The following is a 14810-nucleotide window of genomic DNA, read 5'->3' as shown; positions in this document are numbered from 1 at the left end:
GCTGTGTTTTGTTCAACATTTTACTTTAGATCACAGAATAAATGTTAGGCCTTAATCCTTCCCAGTTTACGGATACGTTGTTAATTATTCACTGAAATCCAGAAAAATCAAGGTGCTAGAGAACACCAATTCATTATTTTCTCTACTGCTGTGGGATTCATGTGTTGGTGGATGGGGTAAGTTGGTACAAAGGAAACATCAAGGGCAGTAGCAAAATAAGAAACTTGGCCTTAGAGTCCTTTGAAGCTATTTTTAAAAGTAAAATGTTATGTTAAGAGCTATGTGGTGTATCTCTCTGTGTATGTAATTATTATTCTATTGATTTATTGCACACATGTCAGAGTGTCTGGGCATTTGTACAAGTTCAAACAAACCAACCAAAGAGCCAAGCCACATAGCCGCAAACCGAGACAACTTGCCTCCTACACCTCACCCCACCCTTGATCCTACCAACTACCAAATGCAAATTCCCTGGTAGCAAAACCTTTACAGAGATGAACCGTTAAGCCATGACATTTGTCATTTATACTGTTCTAAAAGAGCAGCCAAAGCCAGTTGATGGCACAGATATAGCAGGACTCTCCTCACTATAAAGAGAGCCCCCTTCTGTTTTGGCAAGAACTTTCAACAATGACTCAGGAACCAAATTGCAAGGAGCTATCACATGTAACCTCCTTTGAGGATGAGCACGATATCTTTTTTTTTATTAAACCTTTTATTTTAGGTTCATGGGTACACGTGCAGGTTTGTTATATAGGTAAATTGTGTTTCACAGGTTTGGTGTACAGATTATTTCATATGAATTAAATTCAGATTTTTCATTGTAGGGCATAATGAAACACAACATATCTCATCTTCTGAATACTCACCCACTAACACACCACACAGCAGGTAGAAAGACTCTTATTTACCTCTGCTATCCTAAAGGTGGGGAAATCACTTTAAAGTATTCTACCCTGCTGCCAAAAATCCTCTGCCCATAATCCAACAATTAGAGCAATTTCAACCTAAATTGCTCCCCCTAAGAGACAGACGTAATTAGATAAGTTTCTCCTCTGTTTCCATGTACAAAGAGATCTCATAAGAAAAAAAGAAAGGCAAAAGAAAATTCCTCAGCCGTTTCTAGCTGATAAAATCAGTAATCTCATACTCCCAACTTCAAAGCAGAAGACAGAAAATCATCTCACTTTCTCTGCACATGGAGAATAATTTTTTTCTACTTCAAAGCACCATCTCTTTATTTGGTCATTTTAATTATTGAACATGGGACAGAAGCTATCCACATAATGTCACCACTGTCTTTTTCATGAAATATGTATAGGTCTGATTTGGACTACATTAATTTGAGAGACGTAAAATACAGGGAGGGGAATGAGAAAGGAAAGAGGACAAGGAATATAGCATCCATCAGTATAAGATAGTGAGAAGAAAAGCCTTTCTGACCTGGCTCCTCATTCGTTTTCTTTGGAGAGAAACCATCAAGAAACCTGACTGCTGGTTTGGGCAAGAAGACTGCCTTGCTTCTCAAATTCTCTCCTACCCAACAACGCACAGCAACACAATTACACTAACTTTATCGATAATCCTGGTATTATTGACAAAATATGGGTACACGCAGTTGCTTTTTGAATGATACAGTGAAGAAAAATGAGTGCTCTAGAACAGCTGTCAGCAAACTATCTTTCTCCATTTAGGGTACCACAGCCAGAGAGAAGACTAGCTGGGCATTCCAATGCCCACTCAATCCTCTTCCCACAAAATCACAATGCCAGAAATTGGCAAACTTTCTGTAAAAAGCCAGACAGTAAATATTTTCAGCTTTGTGGGCCATACAATATCTATTGCAACTGCTAGACTCTGCTGTTGTAGCACAAACGCAGCTAAAGACAACATGTAGATGAATGGGTATGGCTGTGTTCCAATAATACTTTATTTACAAAAGCAGGCACAGGGCCAGATCTGGCCCACAAGCCATAGTTTTGGTTGACCCCCATTTGAGACAAGAACTAGATGGTAGAAATGTTCTCTAGCTGTGCTGTCTAATACAGTAGCCACTAGCCACATATAACTGTTAGTACTTGATATGTGGCTAATGTGACTATAGAATACATTTTAAATTTTACTGGATTTTAATTAATTTTAGTTTAAATAGCCACATGTGGCTACAGTCTTAACACAATTCTAGATACTATTCACTGCTGCCTCCTCAAAGGAGATAGAAGCCAACTTCCAATTTACAGTATAGATTAAATATTTGCCTTAAAAAATAAAATACCCATACCTTTGCATTCACAGTGGAACTATACACAACTGAAAATGGTATTTCTTTTTTTTTTTTTTTTGAGATGAAGTCTCACTCTGTCACCCAGGCTGGAGTGCAGTGGCGTGATCTCTGCTCACTGCAAGCTCTGCCTCCCGGGTTCATGCCATTCTCCTGTCTCAGCCTCCCAAGTAGCTGGGACTACAGGCACCCGCCACCACGCCTGGCTAATTTTCTGTATTTTTTAGTAGAGACTGGGTTTCACCGTGTTTGCCAGGATGGTCTGGATCTCCTGACCTCGTGATCCACCCGCCTTGGCCTCCCAAAGTGTTGGGATTACAGGCGTGAGCCACCGCGCCCAGCCTGAAAATGGTATTTCTTAAATGTGAAATATCTACATCATTGAGACCAAGGTGATTGTTTCGAATTCAAGCAATCAGGTAGCTGCCTATCAGCCAATGGTCAAAGGTATAGGGGCTGAGTCAGGTTCACGCTAAGACCTATCCAATCCAGAAAGTATTCTCTTCCTTCTCTGGACACTGTCCTGCACCTTGACTGAGAGCACAGACCTACTCAACAGTTCCATTAACTCCTAAGGCCAATCCAAACCTCCCCACAGATGCTAAAATATATACACGCAAAGACACAGCTCAAAGAGCCCAAGAGAGAGCATGCATGTTGATTAGAATGCCTTCTACAGTAATGCACACAGCACAGTGCCTCAACACAAAATCAAGATTCACCACATTTTTCCCTATTGCCTGCTGCATTTGATAACTATTTTATTTACACAATAACTAGCTTGTGTTTTGCATTTCTTAGCAGACCCAAAGATGTAATCCAAGGAGGAAAAGCAAGGCAATAGGATAGTAACATGTTTTTGTTGTTCTTCTAAGCATGAATAAGAGATAATAAACCAATATTTCCTTTGAGAAACTCACACAATATCAACTTTCTTCAATGGGTAAAAGAAATTGAAGATAATCCTTAGTAAATAAGAACCCTTTGGAAACATGGGTGCCAGAAGGGGAACCCATACAGAGGATGCACAGCAAAGCAAGGCAGATGACATTCCAGTTATTTTATGATTTTTGATAAAATGAAATCATTCTAGATCCAAGCCCTTAACTGTGGTTACCAAATCTAAAATGCTCTGAAGTATGAAAAAAAGAAATTCCAAGTGTGAAGCAAACACCTTTGGTGGCACAACTTGACACAAACTGACAAGAGTCTAATTATACAGTCTTTATTTATCCTACTTAGTGTAAGAAATTTTTTTAATGCAAAAATATTCATGTGTTTGCTTATCGGGTGTTGCTACAACTTCACTTGCAGTGTTACACAATCTATACAATGCATCTCGCCTTTCTGAAAGCCCAACAAATATGAATTTCAAAATACATCTGGCACCAAGGGTTAGGATAAAGGGTCTTCGGAGGAAAGTTGTTCAGGTAGGGCAATTTCTATCAATTCAATGTCTCTGCTGTCTAGAATCCTAAGGCAGTGCCTTACCTCAGTCTGAAGGATGGCAGCCCTCTGTTCTTTGGCAGTAAGCGACTCTTTGAGCACTTCAATGTGTTGCTTGCAATCTGAATTTTGATTGCTGAGGGTTTCAAGCTTTGTTTGTAAGGCAAGAAGTTCCGACTCTTTCTTTGAAAGTTCCTGCTTCAGCTGATCAATCTGCAAAACAACAAAATTGCAAGAAATTAGAAATTGCTGCCCCTACACTTTACATTGGACAACTACTGATTTCTCTCCATTTCAGCAGCCAGTGATCAATAATCCAACAAGGCAGGCCATGAATTTGCTTAAAAAAGATAGCCTTGGGAATCACACAGTCTTTGGGTTCTGGAGGAAAATCTGTAAAGGTCACTGAGAGCATAGAAAATAGGAATGGAAAGGTCAGCAGACTGCCCTCCATCCCACTGTAGACCAATTTCACAATGGAATGAAGCCTTCCCAGCCAAACCTACTCATCTATGAAACCACCAAGTGTATTACCACCATGGTCCTGAGGAGAGTCAACAGGGATCTAACATGGGTAATTAAACCAAGGCATAACTCCACAGTGCAAATAATCATTCAAGGGCATCATTTGACAAAAGAATCCTAAAAAACAAGTAAGCATTGGGGATCTTCTATTTGCTTACATTAAATATTGAGAAGATACAAAAAGAACATAAAATATACGTAAGGTATGAGGAAAAATGACCCAAAAAATCCATCATTCAATTCACCAAAAAAGATCACTAAAATTACCCGTGTCCTATCCCATTTCTATCCCCTCTCCCCATTTGGAAATAATTACCACCCCAAATTTTGTGTTTATTATTTCTTTGCTTGTCTTTTAGGCTGATCATATATTTTTGCATCCATAAATGTATACTAGTTGGTTTTGCATGTTTTTAAACTTTATTTGGGCTACAATTTTTTTTTCGTATTTTGCTTTTTTTCCTACTCAATCTTATGTCCTGGAGATTAAATCACAATGTTGTACACAGAGTTCATTAATTTTCACTGGAGTAGAGTATTCCATTGTAAGACTTCACCACAATTTATCTGCCCACTGTGCTGTTGATAGAAATTTGGGTTTGTTCTTGGGTTTTTTGCTACTATAAACAATGCTATTCTGAACATTCTTATACATATAACCTAGTTCACATAGCAATAATATTCTCAAATGTCTATGTAAGATTTAAATTGCTGAACCACATAGCATATTCATCTTCAATTTCACTAGATAAAACAAAAATGTATGGCTCACACCTGTAATCCCAGCACTTTGGGAGGCCAAAGCAGGCAGATCACAAGGTCAGGAGTTCGAGACCAGCCTGGCCAATATGATGAAACCCCATCTCCACTAAAAATACAAAAATTAGCCAGGAGTGGTGGCAGGCGCCTGTATTCCCAGCTACTCGGGAGGCTGAGGCAAGAGAATCACTTGAACCCGAGAGGCAGAGGTTGCAGTGAGCCGAGATCATGCCACTGCCCTCCAGCCTGGGCGACAGAGGGAGGCTCCACTCAAAAAACAAAAACAAAAAAAATGTCTTCCAAAACAGTTCTATTAATTTACATGATCACAAGCACCTAGCAAGTATGCCAATCACTCCACCTCTTTACCAATAACTTATGTCACCGGTCTTTTACACTTTTGCCAATTTGATATGTTTATCGCCATTTTTCAACTTTCATATGCTATTTTAATGAATTGCATTAATGAAATTTTTAACCTTAATCTCCCCTGGCATTACTATGAAAAACTCCACTCAGTCATTACATATTTTTTATATGTTACCGGATTCAGCTTGCTAATATTTTGTAAGGATCTTTTATTTATGTTTATGACTGAGATTGGTTTATAATTTTCCTATCCTATGCTGTCCTTGTCAGGTTTTAATATTAATATAGCCTTCCAAATGAAGTAGGAAGTGTCCCTTCCTTTAATGTGTCTGGAAATGGTTTCTGTGAAATTGGAATTTTTTTTACACTAATGTTCATTAGAAATCACCAGCAAAACCATTCAGAGCTGTTATTTTCTTTTTCCAAAGAACATTACTTACTAATCCACTTTTAATGGCTATAGGAATATTCATGTTTCTAATTAGTTGAGTCAGTGTTGATACATTTTTTTCCCCAAAGAATTTTTTGTTTCATCTAAATTTTCACACTTATTTGCAGGAGATGTCTAAAAAACCCACTTATCTTTATATCAATAGTATTTATGATTATGTCTTCCTTTTCATTTCTAATATTCTACATTATTAACCTCTCTTTTTTTAAGTTTTATGTTAGCTTTAACCACCCTTTTTCCTGATGAATCTCAGTAGACGCATGTCAAGTTAAGTATTCTAATCAACGAACCAATTTGGGCTATATTGATTATGCGATTACACTTTTATTTTCTGTTTCATTCATGTCTGCTGCTTTTAAATATTTCCTTCCTTCTATTTTCTTTGGGCTTATTCTATTTTTTTTCCTAACTTTTTAAGTTGGATGCTTATCATACTAATTTTCAGCCTTGTTTCATTCCTAAGATAATCCTTCAGACTACAAGTCTTGATTTGGTTATCTTTAAATTTGCTTGGTTTCTTATAGTCTCTTGTTCTTTATTCATATTTTCAATCTCTTATTTATTTAAACATATTAAACACACGTATTAATATTTCATAGTCTTTTTCTTATAATTCCAATTTTTGAAGTCTTTGCTTTCTGATTCTGCTATTTATTCTTTCTACTGGCTATCACTTATGGTGGCCTGTTTTCTTGCAGATTTTGTGATTTTTCTCTTTTTTTTGGTACTGTGTACTAGTTTTTTTTGTTTGTTTTTTTTTTGGAGCTTTATCTGAAAAAGTACTTTAAGGCTTATGTGGTCCTTTAGAGAATTTGCCTCTGCCAATACCTAGGGACACTATCAACCAAGAATGTAGCTGCTTTAAGCTACATTCTCTACCTGAAGATTTTAGATCATCTTGCATAGCACATCCATGTAGGATAACAGCCAGCTGTGGTTATGGATTCTGAGAACAAATTTTCTCATCTTTTACTTGGCTCAAAGCTTTAAAACAGAAAATCTTCCCTGGAGTCCCCTAGTCTAAATGTGAGGAGGGGGAATATGGTAAGGTTATTTTTAGTTTGCCTCTGCACTAGCAGTATAGCTGTCTGAGATCCCAGCTTCATGTGGTGGTGGTAATAGGGTTCCTACTATCCCTCATCTTAAGTAGGCCCAGACTTCGGTCTCTCTTCTTCAGTGTCCTTATGGCTATGAAAACCAGAGCTCAAGTTCATCTATCTGAAAATTGCCAACAAGAATAAATAACCTGATATGGTTTGGCTGTGTCCCCACCCAAATCTCATCTTGAATTGTAGCTCCCATAATTCCCACATGTCATGGGAGGGACCTAGCAGGAGGCAATTGAATCATGGGGGCGGGGCCAGTCTTTCCCATGCTATTCTCATGATAGTGAATAAGTTTCATGAGATCTGATGGTTTTACAAAGGGCAGTTCCCCTGCGTACACTCTCTTGCCTGCTGCCATGTAAGACATGACTTTGCTCCTCATTCGCCTTCCACCATGATTGTGAGGCCTCCCCAGCCATGTGGAACTGTGAGTTCATTAAACCTCTTTCCTTTGTAAATTCCTAGTCATGAGTATGTCTTTATTAGCAGCATGAGAACAGACTAATACATAACCCACGCTCTACTTATCACACAGGCTTCCTGCTATGGCTTAGCTTTGACTCTTGAGGCTCTTTCTTCCTCAAGAGCTCATAAGTACATTTTAAAATATATGTTTAAAAATATATTTCATTCAGTATTTTTTGTTGTTTTCAGCAAGAAAACTGACATAAACAATAACAAGCTACTGACAATATCAGCTGAGCATGAACAGGAGTGAGACTCCCATGTTTAGAAGGGTTCAGCTTGCACAACTTAGTAGAAAGGTTGATATGAATGGAAATCCCATTTGCAAGAAGTCAGACTATGTCAGGCAACAAACAAGCTTCATCTTGCTAGCCAAATCTAAAGGATTGGTAGTGGCTAAACAAAAAATGATCTTGAGAAGGATCCTAAATATGCTTATTCACTGGGAAAGAATCATGACTGCTTATCAATGTGCCCCAGGTATATGTCAGCAAGTGAGCACTGCTCAGATATGTGCAGTTTCTGAAATACATTATTTCTTTATAATTTAATGAATCGTGAGTGTGTGGTCATTTTTACGTGGAACAAAAGTAGGAAGTTCTCTCTCATACATAACAAGAATATAGTATAAATAAAAACAGGGAAAATCAGCATTAGGATTATCTAAAATGATAAAAGATATTAAAATCTGTTACGATCAACACTCTTCTCAGGGGGGTATGGCCTCAAATTATATCCAGTCGTAGCTGACAGCACAGTTTATAGTTGATTCCACATATGAAACTGATTCATCTGAAATTAACACTCAAAAACTTTCAACTCTACACACCTAAGCAAAGATGATGTTTATAGTGAAAAAACCAATTTGTGCTAACTTCCACAAATACCACAGTAGAAAGCTAGTGTGGGGTTTGGGGTATTGAGAGGGAAATGAAAAAGAAATCAACTGGATATAGACAATAGGGTTTAGTCAGGGGGAAGGGCATGGCAGGGTCTACGTACACCTCCTTTAGTCAATAAAAATAGATTGATAATGATAAAACTATTTCAGTCTATAAATATTAAATAGGCAGTGGCTCTAAATAGCTTTCAGATATTGCTGCCATAAGGTAAATTTTCAATAAATATTTGTGTAGACAATAACAGAAAAAAGCTTTTCTAAGAGGAACATAGTTACAGGGTAAAAAAAAATCATATTCTCCCATAAAAATATGCCTTTTGCTTCTTTTACAGCCATAAATTCCATAACAATGGAAAGTGATGCAATCGAACATAAATGAGAACTGAACTGAGGCCGGGGAAGGTCCGTCTCTGTGACGGCCAGAAGAAAAGCCAATCGGAATTACATCACATGCTTTATATGAAGTCCATGTGGACATCAGGCACACTTCATCCCGTCTGAAAATTCTTCCCCCACTTACATCTGTGACACAAACTACACCCTGAAAAAACACTCTGCCAAGGAAAACAGCTTGTTTTTCACTGCAGATATGGCCCTTATGTCTAGAAAGTGATATGCTTACTATCATGCAGTTTGGGTTAGGAGATTTGTAATCTATCAGAGGTTTATAAGAAAATGTGTTACAAATTCAGAATAAAGGAGGAGATCTAAGACAGCAGATTGGCATCTTTGGCAAACACTGGAAACAGAGGGAGCAGCTAATATAGAAATACTGGAATGAGTAGATGAAAAATGTGTTAGACTAGGAACAAAGCCTTGTAAAGAAAGGAAATGCCATTATTCTTTCCCTACCAGAAAAACAATTATGTATCTGGTACGTTCCATTCTCCGAGGCTTAATGGAGCTCCTGAAAATAATTCATGCTTTCCGTGGCCTCCGAGATTCAGCTCTCACAGTTTGATTCCTCTAACCCTTCAGTGTTGGGGTAGGAATTGGGAGTTTCCAACAGAGAGTTACACATCTGAGATCTCCCAGAGGCTCAGTTCTCAGAGACAATGTTCATGTGCCAAAAGACTTGCAAGATGCCAAGATTTCTACCCTGGCTGACTATGTTTTGTATTCCTGCCTTTGCACAAGCTGAGTTTTGCAACCCACCTTCTACCTTTCCAAAAATGTTATATCATGGTTTTTCTAAGATATGTTTGTAAAAAGCAATCTAGGCATTCACTGATACTTAATTTAATCAAAGAACTTTCAAGAGACCCTACCAATTCCAACTACCTGCTCTGGATCAAAATGGAAGTGCACACCCTTCCATGTGCCTATTTAAAATACTTTCTTTCCCTCCAATCTACATGATTTATTCACTTTAATAAGTAAAGCAAGCAGTATTCTCAGACTTAAATGAGGAATCACACTCATCACTCAAAGTAGAATTGGGCTGGATGTGGTGGCTAACATCTGTAATCCCAGCACTTTGGGAGGCTGAGGCAGGCAGATCACTTGAGATCAGGAGTTTGAGACCAGCCTGACCAACATGGTGAAACCCCATCTCTACCAAAAAAAATACAAAAAATAGCTGGCATGGTGGTGCATGCCTGTAATCCCAGCTACTCAGGAGGCTGGGGTGGGAGAATTGGTTGAACCTGGGAGGTGGAGGCTGCAGTGAGCTGAGATCACACCACTGCACCCCAGCCTGGGTGACAGACTGAGACCCTGTCTCAAAACAAACAAACAAAAAAAAACCAAGTAGGAGAATTAAGAAAAGTAAGTAATTAATGACAAGAAACATTAGCAATAAATGTTATAGTTCAATCCAATAAGAACATTCTTTCAATGGAGAAAATATTAAAAACTGACACTTACTAGTACTTTTTAGCTAATTTTTAACAGTAAAAGAGGTATCCGCATGACGTAAGAATTCATTTTATTCGTATTTCTTAGAAATCCATTTTTCCCATTAGTCAAGTTAAATATAACACATTTTGTTATGATTATTATTTGGTTATACTTCTTCAATAATAATGTTTTTCATTATAAGCTAGTTTTTGAGCCAGGTACTTTAACTACACTATTTAATTTTAAGCTTATTTAGTCCATCTGAACCATCCTGTAAGGTTGGTGCTGTCACCCCTATTTTAGAGAGGAAAGTGTGGTCAAGTGACTTTGGTCACTCCTCAAGTCACTCCCTATGCAGCTGGCAAAGGCAGGTTAGAGACTTGCTGAAGTCTGCTTTCGTCTTCAGCCTGCACTCTTTCCACCTCACTCCACTACTTTCCTCAAACATTCTTCTGACCTGACCACTTCTGGAACCATTAAAAGTAACTAACCATTGAAAGTTAAAACTAACTCAAGGATTGATGGTCTCTCAGACAAACGTGGGCTAATAAAGGTCATGACTTGCTGAAGATCATATAAATGTTTTATTTACCTGGACAGAGTCCATGATGAGGGGCAGAGTTTACAAATTTCATGACATTTTCAGCTGTAGAAGTGGCTTGAACAATCTCCCATTGTGGAATAACAGAGTCGGGGGAAAAGTTCAAGCCAAAACAATAATTTCCCCCAAACTTCTTGAGTTCACTCATATCTGTGCCTCTCGTTTTCATTCCCAGAATGATTTGGGCACTGTCTGCAGGTCACCCTAGTACTGTGCTTGCCAAACCTCAGCTTAACTCTCTGAGAGGGAGGGACTGCAAGAAAGAAACCAGAGGAAAGACTGAGCAGGGAAACTTATTCTCAACTTTGAGGCAGTCCCTGGTTACATTCAAATCCACTGGACAGTCCCCTCATATCTCCACTCCTCGATCCACGTTTTCAGCACAATCTCAACATCTAGTTAGAGATGGAAAGTTGACAGAAGTAAGAATAGTTCTGTGTTTTTTCCTTGTGTATACATGCATGCATGCATACACACACACACACATTGTGATGAAGTAAACGCTAGATAGATATAATTTCCTCCCTATAATTTGCAAACTCAGCAAGGAGTACGCACATATTTCACAACTGATAAAAATCATTTAAACATTTTTCTCTCCTCTCCCACTGCTTTCTCACAGAGGTCTGCATTACTGTAACTCTGCTGCATTTCATAAAGCAACAAACAAGATTAAAACCTAGAACAAGAGAATAGGCATATTTAAGAGCAAGTGGTAGAAAAAGAAAAAAGAAAAAAAATTTTTTAATTGGTGTAGTTATTATTTTCAGAAGCAAAATGATTTAAACAGAGGAACAGATAAAAGCATCTCACAGTCTCAAAAGACCTATTTGGGCTATTCATAAATTTAATAATTATGCATATGTAAAAATAATAAATATTCAGGTGCTTCGTTCATTTCAAGCCCCAAATTTATTTTTGAAAAAATACAATCCCAAATCTTTAAAACTGACAATAACAATATAAACTAATAGAGCAGGTTACTCTAAAATATTTTATAAAGATTCCATAGCAATAGATAACAATAATAACATCAATACTACTGTCAACAACAATGCCTGACATTCGATGGAGACTTAATCAGACAAGGGACTAAGGGCTTTAAATGAATAATCTCCTGGAATCATCAGACCAACCCAATGATGTAGGTATTTTTCTTATCCCTATTTCATGGATAAAGAAACTGAGGCTTAGGGAAGTTGAATAATTTAACTAAAGGGCAGCATTGGGACTCAAAACTATTTATGTCTTAAACACTATGCTAAAATCAAAGTAGCTTAATAACTTTTTTTTTTTTTTTTTTGAGATGTAGTCTTGTTCTGTCGCCCAGGCTGGAGTGCAGTGGTACCATCTCGGCTCACTGCAACCTCTACCTCCCAGGTTCAAGTGATTCTCCTGCCTCAGCCTCCCAAGTAGCTGGGATTACAGGTGCATGTCACCATGCCTGGCTAATTTTTGTGGTTTTTTGTAGAGATGGGGTTTCACCACGTTAGCCAGACTGGTCTCTCGAACTCCTGACCTCAGCTGATCTGCCTGCCTCAGCCTCCCTACCTAATAACATTTAAATGAGTTAAGTTGGCTTGAAATCGCAAATATTTTGAGACAATCACCTTCTAGGAGAGGCAAGAAATTTGACAACGACAGCAACTTCAAAAAATAGCAAACTTACGTGATGGTGGAAATTTGGAAGAGAGTGGACTATAAATATGTTAATTCCCAAGGAAGAGGAATACCAAAGGAACTCTTACTTAAAGCCTGAACCTCTCAGTAAGGAGAAATTCCACCAAAGGCTTTCCCTGATTGCTTTTTGGAATCTATATGTCTGAACTAAAAATCTTCCGCATTCTCCTTTGTTGTCTATATATTAAATAATATCACATAAAGCATATTATATGGGGTATTTGGAAAAAGTATGTGTGTAAACTGTAACTTTCTAGTCACATTAAGAACGTAAAAGTTTATAACCCTGGACCGTACCTTGGTCTTCATAAACTTGGAGTGACTTTTGTAAACCTCAATTTGTTTGATCTCTTCTTCGCGGTCCTCAGTGTTCAGCACGCCATTGGCTTTTAACATCTGGATCTCATCCTCGAGATCCCTTATGTTTCGCTCCAATGAAGCAATTTTCGTGTCCTGTTGGTAAAGAAGAAAAGAAAAAGAAAAATAAAGAATAAAAATTATTTTTAAGATATCAAAACAGAATTTAAGAAAGTAATTTTTGTAGTGCTGTTACATATTAACCATGGTATAGATAGCCCCGAATTTAGGACAATTTATTTTTTTCACAGCTGAGGATTATTTGTGAGATGATAGTTTAAGCTCCCAATCAAGACCATGTGTCAATACAATACAGAGAATTATCTAGATATGTTTGTCTCATATCTGGGAATCAAATTACCAAAGCAACAGTGATAAAAGTAATCTAAGTGTTAAAAAACAAAACAGAACACCATTTAAGTGGACAGATTTTAATCTGGGATGTAGTTTACCTGTGTGTATTTTTGAATCCACTTATAAACACAAAAACAGTTTATGTGTATATTTTATGACTGGTTTTATAAGGCATGTTTGGAATTTGACTCTGAGAGAGAAAGAAATTCAAATCTACTAATGGGAAAAAGGATTCTCATCTAAAATACAGACGTAAGTGAAACTAAACAACTGAATCTCGACTTGGTATGACTCATACACTAAATATTGAAAATTTATAGTGATTGGAAATAATACATCACAATGTCATAATTTATCTGGCGAGCAGTCAGGTCCCTACGTGACAAAAAACATGACTACCTTGCAGGGCATTTCAACCTATTGATTTATGGAGCCAACAACTAGAAATATTACACTTAGATGTAGAATTAATTGGGAAAAAGTTACCAATGACAGACTCTATACACAAGATAGAGCATTAGAAACAATGCATTAGAAAGTAGAGAAGAGAGAGCTCTTATAGGGGAACCAAAACAAACCAAAAAAATGACAAAAAAATTTTCCACAACAGTAAGTATTAGGCTTCAATCAGTCTTTGAAATGAAAGTTTGACACATCGAAAACTGACTTCAAGTTTTCTCAGTGTCACATTTGCCTGCCATTTTATTGCACAGAGTTAAGGAGCTCATATTAAATTTGTAACTGAATGCTAATACAGAACAATCTACCAACTTTTTTAACCAATTCATTTTCTCAGAATCAAAAAGATTAAGAATTCCAAAAGTAAAGACAATGAATAGGCTATTCTATTTATAAGTAACTCATTTTTAAAAACCTTGCAACAAATGTGTTTATCCTGATTTTGTGGCTATTGTCTACTTTATTTTCCTATAAACTATGCCCAATGGTATATCTCCTATGGCAATATAGTAATTATCATTGTTATTGTCATTAACATTGTCATCATGTTAAAAGAGGAAAAGGGGAAGCAGTAAATTTGTGCAACTCTATTATGTACCAAGAACTAAGTGCTCTAAGTTCCGTAGACATTTTTATTAATTCTCAGAAAAACTTCAAGAAGATGAAATAAAAAGATTTTGAAAATTCCAAGATTATTAGGAAATGGAACATTCTGTAGTATTTCATTTTCCTTTAAAAATAATACCTATTGTATTTTTTCAGTTATAAAAACAATATACTTTGAATTCATAGAAAATGGAGAAAACCTCTAATCCTACTGTCTAGAAATAACTACCATTAATGTTTTCATGTATATTCTGCCAGTATTTTTCTATTTAGATACCATTTCTGGAAATATTGTATACTACCAGTTTAAATTTTGAAAAATGTTATGGACTGAATGTTGAGTTCCCCAGAAATATATATGTTGAAGCTCTAACCCTCAATGTGATGGTATTTGGAGATGGGGCCTTTGGTGGGTAATTAGGATTAGATGAGGCTAGGAGAATAGGGCCCTCAGAATGGGATTAGAGCCCTTATAAGAAGAGACACCAGGAAGCTGCTCACTCTCCCTCTCTCTACCAAGAAAGGACATGGGGAGAAGGCAGCTATCTGTAAGCCAGGAAGAGAGCCCTCAACAGACCCTTATCATGCTGGCACCCTAATCTCAGCCTTCT

The 14810-nt window shown here is 37.2% G+C and overlaps 1 protein-coding gene across 7 annotated transcripts in view; it reads right to left on the bottom strand.

The window, feature by feature from the left end:
- The window catches only part of ERC2 (ELKS/RAB6-interacting/CAST family member 2), a 980330-nt gene that overhangs the window by 636670 nt on the left and 328850 nt on the right, over positions 1-14810 (bottom strand). For all 7 annotated transcript variants that reach the window (XM_063645317.1, XM_063645323.1, XM_063645319.1 and 4 more), the window contains 2 exons: positions 12721-12876; positions 3773-3940 (listed from right to left, as the gene is read on the bottom strand). In XM_063645317.1, the coding sequence (XP_063501387.1) occupies positions 3773-3940; positions 12721-12876 (324 nt within the window). The remainder of the gene's footprint in view (positions 1-3772; positions 3941-12720; positions 12877-14810) is intronic.

The sequence above is a fragment of the Symphalangus syndactylus genome, chromosome 1 (genome assembly GCF_028878055.3).
Source record: "Symphalangus syndactylus isolate Jambi chromosome 1, NHGRI_mSymSyn1-v2.1_pri, whole genome shotgun sequence".
Taxonomy (NCBI): Eukaryota; Metazoa; Chordata; class Mammalia; order Primates; family Hylobatidae; genus Symphalangus; species Symphalangus syndactylus.
The sequence above is the reverse complement of the archived record's forward strand: the minus strand, read 5'-3'. Positions and strand labels throughout refer to the sequence as shown.